Source organism: Pongo pygmaeus, chromosome 5, assembly GCF_028885625.2.
Source record: "Pongo pygmaeus isolate AG05252 chromosome 5, NHGRI_mPonPyg2-v2.0_pri, whole genome shotgun sequence".
Classification (NCBI taxonomy): domain Eukaryota; kingdom Metazoa; phylum Chordata; class Mammalia; order Primates; family Hominidae; genus Pongo; species Pongo pygmaeus.
Genome location: NC_072378.2, coordinates 138,679,418 through 138,701,094, shown reverse-complemented (window position 1 = coordinate 138,701,094; position 21,677 = coordinate 138,679,418). Strand labels below are relative to the sequence as shown.

Here is a 21,677-nt window from a genome sequence, read left to right as displayed (position 1 = left end):
GGCCAAATTTTTATTGTTTTACTTTTTTGTAGAGATGGCTCTCACTATGTTACTCAGACTAGTCTCAAACTTCTGAGCTTAAGTGATCCTCCTGCGGTTCTGGGATTACAGTTGTGAACAACCATGCCTGGCCTATTTTTTTTAAGATTATAAGTGTATGACATTATGGGTTGGGCTGTGTTCCCCCAACTTCCTATGTTGAAGTCCTAACCCCGGTACCTCAGAATGTGACTATATTTGGAGAAGAGGTCTTTTAAGAGGTAATTAAGTCAAAATGAGGTGATGAGGGTTAGTTTTAATTAAATAGGACTGGTGTCTCTATAAGAGGAGGAAATTCAGACATAGACCTGTATAGAGGGAGTCCATGTTAAGACACAGGAAGAAAATAGTCATCTACAGGTCAAGGAGATAGACCTCGGAGGAAACCTTCATATCTGACTTCTAGGCACCAGAACTGTGGGATATATGGTTCTGCTGTTTGAATCACCCAGTCTGTGCTACTTTCTGTGGCAGCCCGGGTAACCTAATATGTATGAAATGTGGGGAATTTGGTTACAAGGCTATGAAACCCTTTGCTAAACGACTCCACAAATGTTTTCAGTATTTCTGACCAAAGCTCAGATTACAATGTGTGAGAACTGGAAGTGAATGAACATTCTTATTTATAAGCACCCTATGAGTTGAGATTTAGGTACTTACCTTTTCTTGGTGTGTCCATTTGGTTTTTCATCAGGAGGCAGCTCAATAATGAGCTGGCAGGACTGAGCGTGGTCAAAGTTGTTTGGTGTCTTTGGTGAGCACTGGGTGTCCAGCATAAACACCTGTATGGGGGTGCAAAGATACATTTCAGAACTCCAGTGTCCTCTGCTTGACCTGTCAGGGATCAGCTGGATGACCCTGGGCAAGTTGAGCCTCATCTATAAAATGATGATAATGGTTTCCTATTTGATATGTTTGTTGAGAGAGTTAATTGATATGTGTGTATTACATATGCAAAGCATTAGAACAGAGGAGTAAATAATCAGGGTTAGCCGTTGACACTAATACTAGCAATGCTACTAGTTCTACCATGTGACAATTCATTATACCCCAAATAGCAGGTATTGACACTTAATATTAACTACAAGTAAGTAAAGAGGGGCTTTGTAAAAGATTATCTCTGATTTTTGAGTCTTTGGTATCATATTCAACACAGGGATGAAAAAGGAGTTGGGACTTCTGTCAGGATTACTGATGGTTACTTATAGAGCCACAGTGCTCTACTAGGCATGGCAGATGTCACTATTTTCTTATAGTGAGCACTTATTGGATCTCTGAACCAAATGATTTTCTTTTACATGACTTAAAATATTTTCACAACTTTCCTCTGGAAATATTAGAATATATATATTTTTTGAGACAGGGTCTCACTCTGTTGTCCAGGCTGGAGTGCAGTGGTATGATCATGGCTCACTGCAGCCTCAACGTCCCAGGCTCGAGTGATCCTCCCACCTTAGACCCTCGAGTAGCTGGGACCACAGGTGTGCACCACTATGCCCAGCTATTTGAAAAATGTTTTCCTTTCTTTTTCAAGTTTTAAGTTTGGGGTCCATGTGCAGGATGTACAGGTTTCTTACATAGGTGAACATTGTCATGGTGGCTTACTGCACAAGTCATCCCATCACCGAGGTATTAAGCCTAGCATCCATTAGCTATTCTTGCTGATGCTCTTCCCCCGCATTCCCCACAGGTGCCCAGTTTGTGTTATTCTTTGCCATGTGTCCATGCATCTCATCAATCAGCTCCCACTTATAAGTGAGAACATGCAGTGTTTGGTTTTCTGTCCCTGCGTTAGTTTGCTGAGGATAATGGCCTCCAACTCCATCCATGTTCCTGCAAAGGACATGATCTCATTCCTTTTTATGACTGCATAGTATTCCATGTACCACATGTACCACATTTTCTTTATCCAGTTTATCATTTATGGGCATTTGGGTTGATTCCATGTATTTGTTATTGTAAATAGTGCTGCAATGAACATACATGTGCATGTATCTTTATAAGAGAATGATTTATATTCCTTTGGGTGTATGCCCAGTAATGGGATTGCTGGGTCAAATGATATTTCTGCCTCCAGGTCTTTGAGGAATCACCACACTGTCTTCCACAATGGTTAAACTAATTTATGCTCCCGCCAACAGTATAAAAGCGTTACTTTTTCTCTACAACCTCACCAGCATCTGTTGTTTTTTGACTTTTTACTAATAGCCATTCTGAGTGAGATGGTATCTCATGGTGGTTTTGATTTGCATTTCTCTAATGCAGTGATGTTGAGCTTTTTTCATATGTTTGTTGGCCGCATGTATGTCTTCTTTTGAGAAGTGTCTGTTCAAGTCCTTTACCCACTTTTTAATGGAGTTGTTTTCTCCTTGTACATTTAAGAGATGGAGTCTTATGGTATTGCCTAGGCTGGTCTTGCACTCCTGGGCTCAAGCAATCCTCCTGCCTTGGCTGCCCAAAGTGCTGGGATTACAGGCATGAGCCACCATGCCCGGCAAGACTAGAATACTTTAAAAATATTTTCTTTCAAAATCTTGTAAGAATTATCAGATTTTTTAATAATGAGTTATTTTAAGAGTGAATACATAAGGAAAATTTGGGATTGACGAAGAAATAGAGAAGTATTAAGAAGTGAAAGATGGGCCAGGTGCAGTGGCTCATGCCTGTAATCCCAGCACTTTGAGAGGCTGAGGTGGATGGATCACTTGAGGTCAGGAGTTTGAGACCAGCCTGGCCAACATGGTGAAACTCCATCTCTGCTAAAAATGCAAAAATTAGCTGGGTGTGGTGGTGCACACCTGTAATCCCAGCTACTCAGGAGGCTGAGGCAGGAGAATCACTTGAACCTGGAGGTGGAAGTTGCTGTGAGCCGAGATCACAGCCTGCACTCCAGCCTGGGTGATAGAGCAAGTCTCAAAAAAACAAAACAAACAAACAAACAACAACAACAAAAAAAAAACAGAAAAAGCAGTGAAAGATTCACTAAACAGTTCTTACTGTTCTTCTCCATTAATGGTCTATTTCAGAAGATCCCATTGACTTTTTCATATTTTTGTTGTATGATTAGACAGGGTTGCAGAGACCACTGTATGCACACGTGCAAATGCTTTAGCCAGACGTAGCAACTGCATATTTAGAGAAGCCATCCCTTTGGAGGGCCACTTTCTTGGTTTCTCTGTTGTCATTTCTAGCTACACCATTGCTGCAGCAGCTACAATTGCCATGCTGCTAGAAGTGGCTCTTCGTTGCAGCCTTACAACCTTTCTTCTGTCCCAACTTCTTCAGACTGGCCACGGAGGCTTCAGTGGGATGTGCTCCCTTCCTTCAGAACCAGCAGAATCATGAAGTCCCAGATGTTAGGCATGTGCTCATCAGAGATGTGAGAAACTGAAGGTAGAAGGTTCTTGTCCCACTACCTCAGGATAGCTGGGAAAAGCCCCAAAGAAGCCAGACCTGGCTAAGAAACTTCTCAACTGACTGAGTTCTTTACATGGGTAATCAGGGGATCCTAGATTATCAGTGTGCTAATAGAAAATTTTATTAAGAATTTAAACAGATCTGGTAGAGAAAAGGGGCCTTCCCTTTTGAGTATAACCTCCAACTCATTTCTTCAAATTTAACTCAAATGTGACAGTTCAATTACATTTGTAAAACTTGTTTAATATTTTAAATACATACCATGCATACACATACATATGCATATGCAAAATAGTTTCTTCATATGAAGACCCAATTCAGGCATGTCTGTTGCTATTACATGATGGAATATTTAGCCAGTCAATGGTTATTGGGAATTTAGTCCATTTCTATTTTTCACTACTATGAACAGCATGGTTATGAATATATGTGAATTCGGGGATGGCATTTAGCAGGACTGCTGCTAAGAGTCACATCCAGGGTCTCCTAGAGGCAGACTGCCATGTCACTTAAGAGCTTAGGGCATATCTGTAGCTTGTGATACTACTGTATTCTTCTGATATTTCTGTGATTCAGTAACCTATTGATTCAACAAAGACGTACTAAGCATCTTCTCTAGGCCTTGCTCTAAAAATACCAAGGTAAATATACAGAATGTGTTCTCTGCTCCTCAGGAGCTGACAACCAAATTTTGTGACTTCTTACACGTGTCTCAAGAAGGAAAAGCCATTGGTATATGATGATTCCTGCATGAGTGAATACACTTGAATTTTAATGTTACACTCAACTCAAATTTATTAAGCAACTTTTAAATGTTAAGTTCTGTGTTGTGAATGAAAGATACAAGAAAAAAGCCCAAATAAGTTTGCCATTGTTAGGCACTCATCGTCTAGCAATAACAATAATAGTTAAGCAAATACTTACAGGTAGCTCATGCAAGTTACATATAAAGGACAGTGGCGAGGCTGCTGAAAGGGTTCTATTTGATCTGGGTATTGGAGGATGCAACAAACAAGAGATGATGGACAGGAGGTAACGGTGTTGATTGGGTTCATTTCATTTCTGGCAAAGAATGGTAGTGGCAAGAGTTGGGAGCTACAAAGTGTATGTCCCTCAGGGAATGAAAGGCAATTTGGTGATGCAAGACCTTCAAGGAAGGTCTCCCAACATGCATTTCGAGTTTCTAGAGCCCCTGAGATCAAAAGCCCCTGCCCTTACCTGCTGGGCCATGGCTCGGATGCGCCAGTACTCGGCCTCGGCACTTGGGGAGGAGGACGGGGCCGCCACCCGCACCTGGCAGCCTTCCCCGCTGAAGCTCTCCGTGCCGCTGTGGAAGCAGCCCAGCAGGTCCTGGGGAGAAACAGCAGATGCTCACTGAGTGCATCCTGGTTCATAGGCCAGGCTCAGTCTTGGATCTGAGATCATCAGTGTGTCTGAGACAAAAGTACTGACCCAGCAACTTCTTTCTCACTCTCTGCAAGATCTAAAGTGAGACTGCCTGCTCAGAGGAGGCAGAACCCATGTGCCCAGCATGATAAGGGATCAGGAGCTAAAGATGGTTAGAACTGTGCCAGGGAGGGCTTCCTCCCAGTGATGTACCTTCACTGGCTTGAGTGTGGCAGAGAACGCATCTTGCAGGGCACAGCAGGCAAGCCTCCACATCTCCTCAGTGAACACAGGGCCCGCTGTCACAAGGACGTATCTGCCAAAAGAAACAAGTAAAGGAGTTTTTTTGTTGTTGTTGTTTGTTTTTTTTTGAGATGGAGTTTTTCTCTTGTTGCCCAGGCTGGAGTGCAATGGCATGATCTTGGCTCACTGCAACCTCCACCTTCTGGGTTCAAGCAATTCTCCTGCCTCAGCCTCCCGAGTAGCTGGGATTACAGGCATGTGCCTCCATACCTGGCTAATTTTGTATTTTTAGTACAGATGGGGTTTCTCCATGTTGGTCAGGCTGGCCTCGAACTCCCAACCTCAGGTGATCTACCCACCTCGGCCTCCCAAAGTGCTGGGATTATAGGTGTGGGTCACCGCGCCCAGCCGCAAAGGAGTCTTGAATTCCATTTTGTTGCCACAAAATTTAGGCCATATGGACTCATGCATAGGTTTATTCTGCAGCTCCCTGCCAAGTCTCCCTGTCTGTCAACCATCCAGTATTCCACTGTCAAAATACTACTTCCTAAACCATTTTAATACAGAAATATCAACGGATCCCCTCTACAAACAGGCCAATCATTTAGACTTGTATGCAAGACTGCATATATTCTGCAGTGATTTTTGGATTCTAGTTCCATTTTCCATCACTCCTCTACAACAAGCAAAACCAAACCCCAGACTCTTATCTCAATGCTATTTTGTTCTTCTGCTTGGAAAGTCCCCACCTCCCCCATGCCTGTCCACCTTGGAGGATGTGATCAGTGTCACTGCTACAATGAGGTCCTTGCTTCACTGTCACCATTTTTCATGTGACCTGCTCTCCCATATGCCTAGCTTATTTCACTTAGCATAATAACCTCCAGTTCCCTCTATGTTGTTGTAAATGACAGAATCCCTTTTTTTTTTTTTTTTTGAGATGGAATCTCGCTCTGTTGCCCAGGCTGGAGTGCAGTGGTGCCATCTCATCTTACTGCAACCTCTGCCTCCCGGGTTCAAGCAATTCTCCTGCCTCAGCCTCCTGAGTAGCTGGGACTACAGGCACCCGCCACCACACCCAGCTAATTTTTGTATTTTTAGTAGAGACAGGGTTTCACCATATTGGCCAGGCTAGTCTCGAACTCCTGACCTTGTGATCTGCCTGCCTTGGCCTCCCAAAGTGCTGAGAATCCCATTCTTTTTTATGGCTGAATAGTACTCCATTGTGTGTATGTCACATTTCTGTTATGCATTCATCTGTTGATGGACACTGATACGGTTTGGCTGTGTTCCCACCCAAATCTCATCTTGAATTCCCATGTGTTGTGGGAGGGACCCAGTGAGAGGTAACTGAATCATCAGGCCAGGTCTTTCCCATGCTGTTATAGTGAGTAAGTCTCATGAGATCTGATGGTTATAATGAGTTCTCCTTGAGCCAGTCGTATAGTTCCAGTCCAAGTCTGAAAGCCTGAGAACAGGGAGATGTATGTACAGTCCAGGGACAGGAGAAGACTGATGTTCCAGCTCAAACAGTCAGGCAGGCGAAGTACCCTCTTACTCAGCCTTTTTGTTCTATTCAGGTCTTCAACTGTTGGACGAGGCCCACCCACATTAGGGAGGGCCATCTGCTGTGCTATCTCCACCAATTCACATGTTCTTCTCATCCAGAAACACCCCCAGAGACACACCCACAATAATGTTTGGCCAAATGTCTGGGTACCCTGTGGCCCTGAGCAAGCTCTCTCTTTGCTTGCCACCATCCGTGTAAGATGTGACTTGCTCCTCCTTGCCTTCCGCCATGATTGTGAGGCCTTCCCAGCCACGTGGAACTGTAAGTCCATTAAATCTCTTTTTCTTCCCAGTCTTGGGTGTGTCTTTATCAGCAGCATGAAAATGGACTAATACTGACACTTAGGTTGCTTCCAAATTTTGACTATTGTGAACATGGGAGTGCAGCTATCTCTTTAATATAATTGTTTTCCTTCTTTGGAGTATATACCCAGCAATGGGATTGCTGATTGTATGATACCTCTATTTTTAGTTTGAAGAGCCTCCAAACTGTTCTCCATAGTGGTTGTACTAATTTACATTCCCACCAACAGTGTACGAGGGTTCCCTTTTCTCCACATCCTCTCCAGCATTTGTTATTACCTGTCTTTTGGATAAGCTGTTTTAGCTGGGATGAGATGATATCTCATTGTACATTCAATTTGCATTTCTCTTATGATCACTGATGCTGAGCACCTTTTCATATACCTGTTTGCCTTCTGTATGTCTTTGAGAAACTGAACCAGAATACTTTGTATAATGTCTTACACAATACACATTTGCTGACTGAACAATGAAATTAAGAATTATTAGCACATAGTCATTTTTAATTACAAAAGTCTACTTACAGAAAGCAATCCAAAAACTCGATTCCTACCACAAAGACAATTTAATTTCTTTAGATTTTTAAATAAAAACTCCAGCTTTGTGGAGAGTCAGGAAAGCTTTTCCTCACCTAATACAGGAGCAGCCCACTCTGGAGATGGTTTCAGTGGGCTTGGCCACACAGGCGACCAGCAGCTCAAAGAGGTCCTTCAGCATGGTATTGATCATGCTCTCGTACCTGATGTCTACGGGAAACAGCAAAATCACAGTTTCACACAGCTCTAGTGTAAAGGGATAGATTGAAATGGCCATCTACAGCAACAGAGGAAAGTCTGAATGATAAGCAAATATCTGGGAAAAAGAAATAGAACAATGAGAAAAATGGCCATATCCTCCTCCCGCCCCCCCAAAACCCAGTAAAACAATAATTATTGGATTTTTACCCAATTTCAGCATGTTTCATCCACCTCTAGAGAAATAAAAATGAAATACGCAGTTCACTTTTATGTGTTGCTGTATTAGAGTCTCACACTTTGCAAAGCAATGACCTGGCCAGGAACACGTGGCTACCCTTAGGGATATGGTTACCAGTTACCACCTACATGTGGAAAAACTCACTTGTTTTCTTCGCAATTGGTGTCCTTTTTTGGCAGGATAAATTGTCCTTGCTAAACTTAATAGAGACACGGTTTCTTTTATTAGCTTTGTTAGTCTCCCCTGGGGTCAACATCCTCAGTTTCTCTGTCCTCTCCAGCAAGGGAACCTCTTCCCTTACACCATGATATGCCAGTCCTTCGAGTTATAAGCTCTATGGGTAGCAGCAATGTTTCTTCTGCTCCCGGACACCCAGATCTTCACACATGTGGCTCCACTGGGACCACAGTGAACACATCCCCTGCCTCTAGGTCCCTCTCCATCTGCTGACTTCAGCATACTGTCCATCCCACACTTTCACAGCCTTTACAAAGTGCCATCAATATTAAGAAATTTCTCTTCATCCCTAGCCTGTTAAGCTACTTCTTGCCCACAATGGAAGCCTTTTCTAAAACCCTGCCTCCTCCATTTAGCCTCCCCAGATGAAGCAGGGTGACAGGATATACCCCCTACCTCCCCCACCACAGGCTACAAGGATATTGCTTCTTCTTTTTTTTTTATTATATACTTGAATTTGCCTCCCTTCTCCTAACGCACAAGTACCCCAGACCTCTTATTAGGTATTTTATTTTCTACCACACATATATTTTGAGCATTCGGTTTGAAAATTTTGTAGAAGACACATGGGTATGAATTTTCTCTTTGAAAATCTATTAGAAGGGTGGCACTGACCATGTTGTTCTATTTTAATAATTCCCAGGACAAAAACCCTGCATTTGTATTTGCATTAGGTATTTACTACACTGTTTTAGCTGATGGTGCTGTCTACCAAAGAAATATCCAGAATGAACTGCTCTGGCACTTCAGATACCTGAATGTAGAAAGCTTTGAATGTGCTCCACCACCAGCTCACAGGACAGACCAATAGCGTGCTTGAAATTGGCAGAGGCCATATCCCAGTAGGTATGGTCTTTATGGCTCCGGCGGAGCCAAAGGGACATCACAGGAAGGAGGAGGTGAACCACTGCATAGATACCAAACCCTGGTCCTGAAAAAGAAAAGTCAGCATAGCAACAACCTGTAATAAAAGGGAAGCTCTTTGCCTCCACCTGGCATTGTTGATCTCTTTGGAAGGATCCCTATATTTGCTGAGAAAGTGTAGGGAAAAATAATTTACTGCTGATGGGGGAATATATGGTCTTCAGTGGCATTTTTCCTTTTTGTCTCTGCAGGGTTTTAGTTATGTGAGCACTATGTAAATATACTCCTAAAACATTCAAATATTGCTTGTAAAGCTAAAATATCACCTGGTCAACTCCTAGGACCTAAATGTAAACACACAAATACACATGTGTGTATAAGAAAATACCCTTTGAAATCATATATTTATGAAATCTAACTACATGGGGAAATATTTTATATAAAGAAGATAATGTAAACTTTGGTCTGCATACTCTTTTTTTTTTTTTTTTTTTTTTACTTAACAATAATGTTAGAGCTGGCTACAGTAGTGCACACCTGTAATCTCATCTACTCTGCAGGCTGAGGTGTGAGGATTGCTTAATTAAGCCCAGTAGTTTAAGACTAGCTTGGGTGACATTGTGAAATCCCTTCTCCTAAAAAAAAAAAAAAAAATTAGCTGGGCATTGTGGAGTGCTGGTAGCCTCAAAAACTTGGGAGGCTGAGGTGGAAGGATCGCTTGAGCCCAGGAATTTGAGACTGCAGTGAGCTATGATCACACCACTTGCTCCAGCCTGGCAAGACCTCCATTTCAAAGAAAACCCCAAAAGTGTTTGTTAGAGATTATTCTTTGTCAGCAAATCTGGATATTTCTCATTTTTATTGCCACATACTATTTCTGTTGTATTTATGTACAGCAGTTTACTTATCCATTTCCTTACTGATGAACATTTAAGGTGTTTCTAATTTTTTTGTCTTATAGTCTATGCTATAATGAAAATCATTGTGCTTCTTTGTTCAACATTGTGGAAATGCTGATGAGTTTTTGAAGTTATGATTACAAAAGCAAAGCATCCATTTTATAATAAACATGGAAATTACATGAGAATACAAAAGAAAAAATTCATCTAGAGATAATCACATTTTGATGTATTTCCTTTTAGGACTTTTTGAATGCATGTGTGTTTATATTTATAATTACATACAATTTCATATAGTTGAAATTGCATTCCATAGTATGTGCATTTTAACATAATGCTTTGTAAGTAATTATTCACGTCATTAAATATTATTCACAAATATTAATTTTAACGCCTGCAGAATATTTACATGCTTTTACCACAATTAACTGCTTCCCATTTAGGGTGTTCATAATTTTTGGTATTCAAGATGTTTCAGCAAACATCTTATATATACAATTTTGTCTTTATTATTGATAATTTCCTTAGATGACAGGCTCCTAGGAACAAAAGTGGATTAAATGCTCTTCACACACATTTAGTGGCAATCAATGTGAAAGCAGAAAATGGTACTGATGAGTAAAACAGATTTAGAAATAGTGGTTTGCAATTCTATAAAATACCTACTTATTCTTTGATGGAAGGCTTTTAACTTTTTAACATGTGGGAGTATCTAGTCTAGGAAACAGGGAAAACAGGCAGACACCTGCAGAAATACCCTCTTGAAAAGAGTTATATGTATAACCACTCACCCAAAAGACGGACATGGAAATATTTACCTGGTGTTTTGGTCACATCTCTCAACAGCTCAAAGAGTAAATCCAAAGTTGGTGGTTGGTGCTGCCGTGGACAATTGGACACAGCCGCTGTCAGCTGCTCCAGCAGGATTATCCAGACTTCTATTAGACCTGGAAACCAAAAAGCAGACCTGTATGAAATCCAGTTAGACACAATGAATAATCATCCCAAGATCCAATTAAACATTGTATGTAAACTGCCAAGTGCTATACAGATGTGAGCCATCACCCAGCGTGTTAGCCTTCAGTGGCCATAGACATGAACAGATGATGATTTATGTGTTCTGACAAAGTCAAGGGGAAAAATACTGCTCACATTTCCTCCTTCTTCCCCTTTAATAAAAAGGTGATAGGTTAAGGAAATTCTGCCATGTTGAAATGGCTGTCAGGTTTCTTGGGAGCTGATGATACCAAATAAACTATCCATCCAGTTCTATCACCTTCATCTGTCTTTTTTTTAAAAAATGATTTTATTGTGGTAAATATATAGAACAGAAAAAGCCATTTTAGCCATTTCTACAAGTACAATTCTGTGGTATTCACGACAACAATGTTGTGCAACTATCACTACTGTTTCCAAAACGTTTTCATCTCAAACAGAAACCCTGAAGCTATTAAACATACTCTCCTTTCTTCCTCACTCCAGTCCCTGGTACCTCTAAGGTACTATAAATTATGGTTGATTTCGAGGTGTGATAGTGGTGTCATGTTTATGTTTGTTATCTTTAAAGAACACACACTGAAACATCTATAGATGAAATGCTGTGTTGAGGATTTGCCTTAAAATATGGAGAAAGAGGAAGAGAGAGCAAAGATATACATGATCCAAGATTAGCCATAAATTGATAGTAGTTGAAGCTGGGTGATAAGTCCGTTATATTATTCTGTTTAGTTCTGTATATTCTACATATGTATATCTGTATATGTATATATTTTGTATATTCAAAATATACAAGTTTTGTATATGTTTGAAATTTCTATAAGATGAAAAATATATTTATTTGCCTTTGAAGACCAGAGGAATAATATCTGATAATGTATCAATGTTGAGGATTAATTTTTTAAAACTAAAGCTGTTACTGATTTTTGTTCTGATTTACTATGTCTCCATAATGATAACTTTAAAGTACTAGTTACATTGATTATGTAGAAAACTTAGATAGGTGCTGGATTGAACTATATCCCTTAGAAGATGGGGTTCCTAGAAAAAAAATCAAAGAGGTGCACAAATGGGAAAGAGAATGCTCGACGTTACATACCCAACCGTTTACAACTGTTTAAAAGAATGTATTATAGATAAACAACATTAGCTTCTGCTTATAATTACCTGGGTTTGAGGTTTAAAATGCTAAGTAAAAATTGTTCTTATCATTAAACTGAAACCTCTATTAGATAATATCTAGCCAACTTTCAATACTTTAATTGTTCTCTATATTAGATATTCTTTCCTATAATTATTCCTCACAACTAATCTGAACTTGTGAGTTTTTTTTTTTTTGAGATGGAGTCTTGCTTTGTCACCCAGTCTAGAGTGCAGTGGCGCAATCTCAGCTCACTGCAACCTCCACCTCCTGGGTTCAAGTGATTCTCTGCCTCAGCCTCCCAAGTAGCTGGGATTACAGGCGCCCCCCCACCATGCTTGGCTAATTTTTGTATTTTTAGTAGCTACTTGGGTTTCACTATGTTGGCCAGGCTGGTCTTGAACTCCTGACCTCATGATCCACCCGCCTTGGCCTCCCAAAGTGTTGGGATTATAGGCGTGAGCCACCGCGCCTGGCCTGAACTTGTGAGATTTTGTTGTTTATCATCTCCATCGAAAATTTTAAATCTCCTAGCCACCCCCACAAAATTTGTAACACCAAAATAAAACAAAACAAAAAACCTTCCCCTCAAAAGTCCTTTTATAAAAGAGTTTGAAATAACCTATACCCAGAAGTTAGACTATTTGAGGGTATGATATCCAATTCTAGATGTAGAACAGGACAGGGTCTTCTGAGACAAGACAGAAGACGTGAGCATGAGTTAATCTATCTGAAAATGATCCACAGTTACTAGTTTGAACTCTGATTCACAGGAGATCACATGGGACCTAATTTGAAACAAATTCTTTAAAATCATTCCTTTCATGAGCCTTCAGCTTCAACGGTCACAAATAGAGTCTCTCTTTAGTAATGGCTTAATTTCCCCAGTCTCTAACCAAATAGTCCTGTAAGAATTATATAATGATTTGTTTTCTAAAAGATACTAAAAGACAATTATCAGCCAATTTAAGTACCTAGGCACCAATGGAGCTTCATTCCAATTTGCTAAAGTCAAGAGAATTGAGAGTTAGAAACTACTTAAGTGGAATCCGCAAATCTGCAGTAGTTTTAGACAGAGGAATCCATTTTAAAAGGATAGGCATAGAGGCATCCATTGTAAAGTGACGTTTTTGGAAAGTCCATGGAAACTTTAAGCAGACTTATTGTGATAGAATTACAAAAAATAACTACAAAAATAGATGATCATTCTTATGATCTATGCTACAGTTTGAATATTTCCCCTGAAGTTCACATGTTCATGGCAAGTGCAGTAAAAGATTATTCTGGAGTCTTACAATTTAATGTCTGCTCTGTTGTGTTTTTGGGCTCATCTGGGGCATGTTGCTCCTGTCTTGCCTATTTCTCCCCCTTTAGAACGTGAATGTCTATCCTATGCCTTCCTACCATTGTATTTTGGAAGCATGCAATTTGTTAATTTCACAGGCCCACAGCTGGAGAGGAATTTGCTTTGGAATGAATCATGCCTTTAGTCTCAACTGTACCTGATTTAGATGAGACTCTTGAGTTGGTGTTGAAACAAGTTAAGGCTTTGGGACTATTGGGATGGAATTAATGTATTCCGCATGTGAGAAGAACCTCAGTTTTGGGGGCCAGAGTGGAATGCTATGGTTTGAATGTGTCCCCCAACATTCATGTGTTGGAAACTTTATCCATAATGCAACAGTGTTAACAGGTGGGACCTTTAAGAGGTGATTAGGTCAGAGGGCTCTGTCCTCATGAATGGATTAATATTGTTATCATGAACGTGAGTTAGTATCTTGGGAGTAGGTTCCTGATCAAAGCATGAGTTTGGTCCCCTGCCTCTCCCCACCACACCACACTCCTTGAGTGCTCTCTTGCCCTTCCTCTTGGGATGATACAGCAAGAGGGCCCTCATCAGAGGCAAGCCCCTCAACTTTTGGCTTCTCAGCCTCCAGAACTGTAAGAAATAAATCTGTTATTTATCACTCTCAAGTATTCTCTTATAGCAGCACAAAACGGACTAAGACAATTCCCAGAAGCTTAAGGTACTTCATTTGTGACTTAAGCTTCTGGGAATATGAACACAGCAAATAACCTAGTTTAGTCCAATCAATTAACTTACCGGTGTCATCATCAAAATCAGACAGGACTGATTCAATTCCATCCTCACTGCTGGCTGACTGTTCCTGAAGTCTTCGAGGCAAGCTGGCAAGTCTCCCACTAAGGAATATTGGCTTCAAGGGCATTTTGTAGATTTTGGCCAGTAACTAAATTAACAAAAAAAAAAGACAAACTACAATTATATGTTGGAAAAAGCTGCATTGTGGGTTTTAAAGAATAATGAAATTATACACTAGTACTAAAAAGAGATGGGAAACTAGACATTGAAAATTTGATTGTTCATGATTTGGATTTATAAAGGTAGCTTACAAGAGGCATCTATCCCATGAAGCAGATGAAATAGCATTCAATGGCAACAAAAATGTAGAGGGAAAAAGGATCCTATGGATAATTGTTCAGTATTTTAATTACATATGAGTTTTACAGACTTTTATAAACCTACTGAAGGAACCATGAAACATGTCCAGAATTTTTGCCTAAGCGAATAAGTGTTCTGTGGGGATCACTGAGAACAGTCCACAGGCAAATGAGATACCAGACTCTGATTTCTCCTTCCCTTGACTCAACCTCTGAGGAAACACAGGGGCAAGAGCAGTGGGAGAAATGAAGGAGGCTGGGGCCAGGAGGGAGAGACGAAGGTCTCAGAAGCAGAGCCAGCAGAGTGGCCTGGGTTCTTTAGTCCCCTCTTGGGACTAGCGCCCAGGCACCCCTGAGCTCTCTGTTACTGGGACAGACTTCCAAAGATCCTTATGTCTTCATGAATTAGAATCCTGCCATGCCCACATTGTTCAAGGAACCAGGGCTGTGAGCAAATAGACAAAATTCCTGTCCTGGTGGGTCTCACCAACTACAATCCTTTCTAAAATAATCAAATTCCAGACATAAATGCTACAGGAAAAACTAAACAGGTGGTATTAGAAATAGTGAAGACTGGGCCTGGTGGGTTATGCCTGTCATCCTAGCACTTTGGGAAGCTGAGGCTGGCGGATCACTTGAGATCTGGAGTTCAAGACCAGCCTAGACAACATGGCGAAACCCCGTCTCTACTAAAGATACAAAAATTAGCTGGGTGTGGTGGCGCATGCCTGTAATCCCAGCTACTCGGGAGGCTGAAGCAGGAGAATCGCTTGAACCTGGGAGGCAGAGGTTGTAGTGAGCTGAGATCGTGCCACTGCACACCAGCCTGGGCAACAGAGCAAGACTCTGCAAACAAACAAACAAACAAAAAAGTGGGGGATCTTGGCAGGAATTGGCAGATCCTTTAGCCCTGTGCTCTGAGGAGGTAACGTTTCAGATTAGATCTGGGAGATAAAGAGTGGCACCTAGAATCTGGGGAGAGAGTCCCAGCAGAGGAAGCAGAGATGGCCCTGCACAGCAGTGAGCAGCTGTATTTCCGGGAGGGCAGAAGCTCAGCATGGCTATAACACTGTGAGTAAGAGGGAAGGATGTGAGGGTGGAAAGGGAGCTGGGCAGGGGTCGCGTCATATGGTGCCTGGGGGAGGCAACTGGATGGAGAAGCCAGGGCTGCATGTCCCTTTTAAAGCCATGGGCTCAATGCTATCACCCAGGAAGAGGTTGTACATAGATCCCCAAAGAGGCCCAGGGACACCACCTGAGAAGACAGGTGAGAAAGTACTGAGAGAGGGTTGTCACTGAAGCTTAGAGAGAAACGGCCTCAGGGAGGGGGCATGGTGTCAGGCAGAGGATGGACACAATGATGGTCACTGCTCACTTTGACAAGTGCTGTTTTATTCTGTCTCTTTACTAGATTTAAAAAAAATTTTTTTTGAGATGGAGTCTTGCTCTGTCACCCAGGATGGAGTGCAATGGCATGATCTCAGCTCACTGCAACCTCCACCTCCTGGGTTGAAGCAATTCTCCTGCCTCAGCTTCCCCAGTAGCTGAGATTACAGGTGCACGCCACCATGCCTGGCTAATTTTTGTATTTTTAGTAGAGACGGGATTTCACCATGTTGTCCAGGATGGTCTTGAACTCCTGACCTCAGGTGATCCGCCCATCTCTGTTAGATGATCTTGACTGAACATGTCTTTCTTTTATTAATGTCCCTCTTCACTGCTTGCACCCCTGCCCTCCACTTTTTGGTGCCCTCAGGAAGACTTCCCGTGACCTCGTGACCCCTTCCCCTTAAACCTCATGCAAATATAGAGATTCCGGTAGTTCAGGCATCTGAGTGTGAGGGAAAAGTTTCAGAGACCTCAGCATCCAATTGTGTGTTCTAGTATGTTTTCATTATTTTCTTTCCTTCATGGAAAAAGGGGGGACAAAAATGTATACTCCACATCTGCGCCCCAATCTCCTCAGATGGCAAAGTGTCTCTCTCGGGCTTCAGCAAAAGACCCCCACGCGTGTTTTGGGAGCATCTTCCAAGGCAGGTTTCCAGGCCCGGAGCCCAGCTGGACCATTCCCCTACCTGAGAGCAGCGCCTGAGGTAATCCAGGGCCGGGAGGCACAGGTCTGTGGATGGGGCTCCGGGTGCCGGGGCACAGTCTCCAATCTCTTTACAGTCCACCTCCCCTAGGGGCGACACGGGAGACAGAGACCAACAGTGTTACCCTTGCGGGCCCCCTTCTAACAGGAGACCTGTTTACTCACATAGCACTAGTGCACCAAATATCTACTAAAAGAGAGTGGGAGAAAAGGAGAAAAATGACTCCAAATTGCACAACCCTGAGGAAAATCCTTTCAGCCATTCTCCCGCCTGCATGTGCGAATGTTAAATACAGTTGGGACCATACCTTTCCTATCATTTTGTTGAGATTATATGGTTAAGGAACTCACCCTTCCACTAAACAATCAACACTTCCTCTCTCTTCTACCACCGTACTTTCAGTGGCTGGACGGTGTTCCTTTGTACATAGGCACATGGCAAATCACATTTCTGGGACCTGCTGTTGGATGGAGTGACTTTTGATGACAGAGGACAATCCCAGAGACAAGTCCTGGATTGGGCTGGAATGAAGCGCTTCCCTCTCTCCATTTGGAAAAGGATTTCTTTCCCTGCCAGTGCGTGGCACTAAATGCTGATGATAAATGAGGTCTCTGGGAAGAGTCTAAACCTCTGGGGTTTAGGGACAGAAACTACTTAATTGCATTTAAATGATTTTTCTATTTTTTGTACATATCTAGAGATTTAACATGTCTGTAGAGGGGTATCTAGGTTTTTCTATAAGAATGGTAACTGAATTATAATTTTTCTTCTCAAATCTATTTCTATACATTTAATCAAATCATTTCATGTACTGTAATTGTTTCTAATTGTCTACAATTGTAAGAGCTAGAACCCTCCCATGTGAGTAAACAGACCTAATTACTAGGCATTAGTTAAAATTCAGAAGCAAAGAGGCATGTTTCTCCTTAAAAAAACCAAAAAACATTTCTTATGTTTTCGATCAAGGGTTAGCAAATGTTTTTGGCAAAGGGCCGGAGAGTAAATACTTCAGGCTTTGCAGGTCATACTGTCTTCATTGCAACCACTCAACTCTGCCTGGTACTATGGAGGCAGCCATCGACAAATGAACATGGCTATGTTTTAATAAAACTGTATTTATAAAAACTGTGGGCCATAGCTTGCAGTTGGCCTGGTTTAGATGAACACATTTTATAATATAAAAACACAGACCAGGTCAAATTCATGTTGAAATAAGCAGGTGGGAATTAACAACAAATTCATTTCCTATCCATGATTACAGCAGACGTCCCAAAGGTTTAGACTGTGGCCGCTGTGTATTTGAAAGCATCCAAGTCTATGTGAATGGCACTCCCTGGAGCCAGGCAGGACACAGGCACCATGACTATACAGGGGGCTCTGCCTTTTCCACTGATCCCAGGCCCCATACAAATAACTCCACTTTATAATTCACAGAAGAAAACAGAGGCTGTTTTCAATGTCCTCTAAGTGATGGTTTATTTTAGATGTCAACTTGACTGGATTAGGGGAGACCCAGATCACTGAGAGGGCATGATTTCTGGGTGTGTCTGTGAGGTTGGCTCTGGAAGAGGTTGGCATTTCAATCAGACTGAGGGAGCTCCACCCTCACCCAATGCAGGCAGACACCACCTAATCAGCCAAGGCCCAGGGAGAACAAAAGGGAGAGAAAAGGAGAATTCTGTGTCTCTGTCTCTGGAGCTGGGATATCCTTCTCCTCTTGTCTTAGAACTACAGGTTCTCGAGCCTCTTGCTTTGGATTAAGAGTTACACCATCAGTGCCCCTCGTTCTGGGGCCTTTGAACTTGAACTGAGCCATGTTATCAGCTTCCTTGGTTTTCCAGCTTGCAGATGGTCTATCGTGGGACTTCTCAGCCTCCATAATTGTATGAATGTTCTAAGATTTCCAACCTTAGATTAGTCAATATTATATTAAATAATTGCTCTTATGCAGAAACCTATTCTCAGTGTCATATGATTAGCAGCTTGAGTTTGATTTCCCAACTTTTTAGCAAAAGTTAAGAATTCCTCCTACTCCAGGCTTTATTAATTATAAAATATATTTTCTAAGTATAGAAGTCCCCCTTCTTGAAAGCCTCGTGTATTTCAGAAACTACCCAGATGATTTTATACTTAATTTAGAAACACCTTAACAAAATAGATTCTCACTATATAACATTACCTGCAATAGCAGATTTTTATATAGCACAGGTTTATGTGGGGTGAAATGAAAGGGAAGGACACTTAGTTAAACGAAAAGGTTTAAAAGAAACTTAAAATTTTGAGAGTTTCCATAGAGTGTGATTAGACCTGGAGCCTGAGAACATTTTACAAAGGGAAAATATAAGGTTGATATTATTCTTTGACAATAAATAATATAAAATAATAAATAAGTAGATTAAAAATATACTATAAGATATTCCATGAATACAATGAAAAGTATCAACCTTAGACAAAATTCAAGCTTCTTTCACAGTAAGTTTTTGCTTTTGTGTACACAAGAACACCATCTGCTTGTACCCCAGGATGCGTGCTTGTTCCAGGCAGTCAGTAGGCCCTGTCCCCAGCCACAGAGCCACTCTGGAAAGGGTCCTCGGCAGTTACAAGGCATGAGAGGAGGATTCTGCTTACCCAGTCCTTTGACAAACTTCATAAGGCACATGATGTAGCTAGTGGCTGCATTAGCAAAGACCTGGATATTGTCGGTATTGAGAAAAGCTTCAAATACATCAAACACTGGAGCTTGGCCTTTTCCTAAGGGAGGAAGATTATAGAATTGTAAGAAAGTAAGTTTCTGCCCTCGGGTTTGCCAGGGTTGCCCATATTCCCAGCACGTTCCACTGAGACAGATCTTGAGAAAGATCTACTGGGGAGGTGCCTGGGTTTTTTATTGGACCATTGGCTTGGCTCCAGTGTGGTGCTCAGCTCTGCCGGCAGGGGAGCAGCTTGGCAGAGAGATGAGGGCTGAGCTGGCCGAGTGCAGAGCTGAGGCAATGTGCTGGTCTAGAGAGCAGGGAACCATGTGGCCTCTGGAATGCTCCTGCACAGGTATTTGTAGATTATATACAGGGCACAGCAGGGCAGGTTTAGATAGACCTTTGGTGGCATATGTGAGTTTCTTTATATCTATGCAGAAAAAGAGCACAGAAGGCCTGAGACCACTCTTCTTTTAGAAAGCTTGCTTGCAAAATTGGCCTTTGGCGGGTGTCTGGGAACTCACCTCTCAGAGTACTCCCAGGCCACAGTTAACTGATAAGAGTAGTTCACCGTGCCTAGACTGTTCATACAAACCATATGGTTTATGGTGAACACCTGCTTTCCTGTTGGGAGTCTGGGATTTTGGTAATGTGCTAGGCAAAGGGTACGTAAGTGGCCAGTCCCCAGCTAGATTTCTAATGGGCTTCCACGGGCAGAAACATTGCAAACATGTTGCTGTGTTTTCACTGCTGGGGGAAGAATGTCTTCTGTGTGATCCCTCCTGGGAGGGCGAGAGCACAGGGAAGCTGGTGCATATTCTTCCAGACTCTGTCTGTGTCATAACCTGTTGTGTCCTTCCTACATTGCTAAAACTTAGTCATGAGCTGTGTAATAAATCTCAACATAACTATATGCTGGGTCCCATGAGTCTTTCTGGTGGGTTTCTGAGTTTAGGGGTGGTCTTGGGAACCTCTGAGACAACACCCCTGGGCCCTGGGCATGCTTTATGGGTACCCATCCATTTTCAGCCGACCAAATCTCCCTAATTCTGGTTACTCTGTGTTATGATACTTTTCTGCTTCTTACTAGCAAATGGATAACATTTTTGTTTTTGGCTTTAGACATGAACTCAATACAGCAAAGTGTAAGTGAAACAACAGAAGTCTCTCAGCCTTATGGTCCAATTGTCAGCAAGAACAGGGCCTGACAATGCTCAGGGCTCTCAGCCTGCTGGCAGAACTCAGGACTCATGTTCCTGCTATACCACATTCTTTCCTGCTGATAAAACATGGCTGACAATCTGTCTTCCCTATTGTTCAATTTTTTTCAATAGCATGAAACTTGGCACAGAGAATTAATGCTGAATAGCAAGAATCATCCAAACATTCTTACCCATGGAGTAGTCACCAACCAGGTACTCCTTCATCTCCGACTTGTTCCCACCGTGCACTGTTTCCAGGGCACTGAACAAGGGTCTCCATCCCGACTGGATCTGCGTGGAACACACTTCAACCAGCTCACCAATGGATGTGACAACCTGGCAGAGGCAAAGCAAGTGGCACTTAAAGTCCTTTCCTTAAAAGGAGCAGAATATCTGGGAAGGGTGATGTATTTCTCTGTCCCCTATTTTGGAGTTAATTTTAGTGAAAAGGAAAAACCAGAATAGACAAACTCACTCAAAAATCTTCTGAATAATCAGCCGTATTGTATTAATTTGCATTTCACTAATGACTAATGCTGCTAAGCAACTTTTCACATCTTATTAGCCAAATATTTTGTTGTTTTTAAAAATTGGGTTCATGTCTTCTTGTTATTTTCTTTCTTTTTTTTTGTTTTTAGAGTTCCTTATATATTCCCAAAATATAATTTGCAAATATTTTTCCGCAGCTTTGGACTTTTTAAAAGTTTTATTTTTTAATGGTGTCTTTTCAAGATTAAAAGTTCTTAATTTTGGTGAAGTCTAATTCATCCATTTTTCTTTTAATGGATCACATCATGACCCATTTTGAATTTTTTTTTTAACATGGTGAGAGGTAAAGGTGTAAGTTTATTTTTATCATATACATTCAAGCACAATTTGCTGAAAATATCCCCTCCCATGATTGAATTGCAATGGTATCTTCATCAAAAATCAATTGATTATAAACAGGATAATTTATTTCTATATTCTTCAGTTCCACTGAACTATAGGTCTGCCTTCAAACCAATACCACACTGTGTTTATTACTGGAATTTTGAAATCAGGTAGTGTAAATTTTCAAAATTTGTTCTTCTTTTTCAAGTTTGTTTTCTCTATTCTGTTCTTTGCAGTTTCATATACATTTGAGAATCACTTTGACAATCTCTTCAAAAAGGTCTGCT

At 41.5% G+C, this 21,677-nt stretch overlaps 1 protein-coding gene across 2 annotated transcripts in view; it reads right to left on the bottom strand.

Annotated features, from left to right (window-relative positions):
* Window positions 1-21,677, bottom strand: part of ARFGEF3 (ARFGEF family member 3) — a 185,614-nt gene that overhangs the window by 20,150 nt on the left and 143,787 nt on the right. For both annotated transcript variants that reach the window (XM_054491336.2, XM_054491337.2), the window contains 10 exons: window positions 20,709-20,853; window positions 19,251-19,373; window positions 16,605-16,708; window positions 14,174-14,318; window positions 10,751-10,879; window positions 8,924-9,100; window positions 7,589-7,703; window positions 5,056-5,158; window positions 4,675-4,806; window positions 700-821 (listed from right to left, as the gene is read on the bottom strand). In XM_054491336.2, the coding sequence (XP_054347311.1) occupies window positions 700-821; window positions 4,675-4,806; window positions 5,056-5,158; window positions 7,589-7,703; window positions 8,924-9,100; window positions 10,751-10,879; window positions 14,174-14,318; window positions 16,605-16,708; window positions 19,251-19,373; window positions 20,709-20,853 (1,295 nt within the window). The remainder of the gene's footprint in view (window positions 1-699; window positions 822-4,674; window positions 4,807-5,055; window positions 5,159-7,588; window positions 7,704-8,923; window positions 9,101-10,750; window positions 10,880-14,173; window positions 14,319-16,604; window positions 16,709-19,250; window positions 19,374-20,708; window positions 20,854-21,677) is intronic.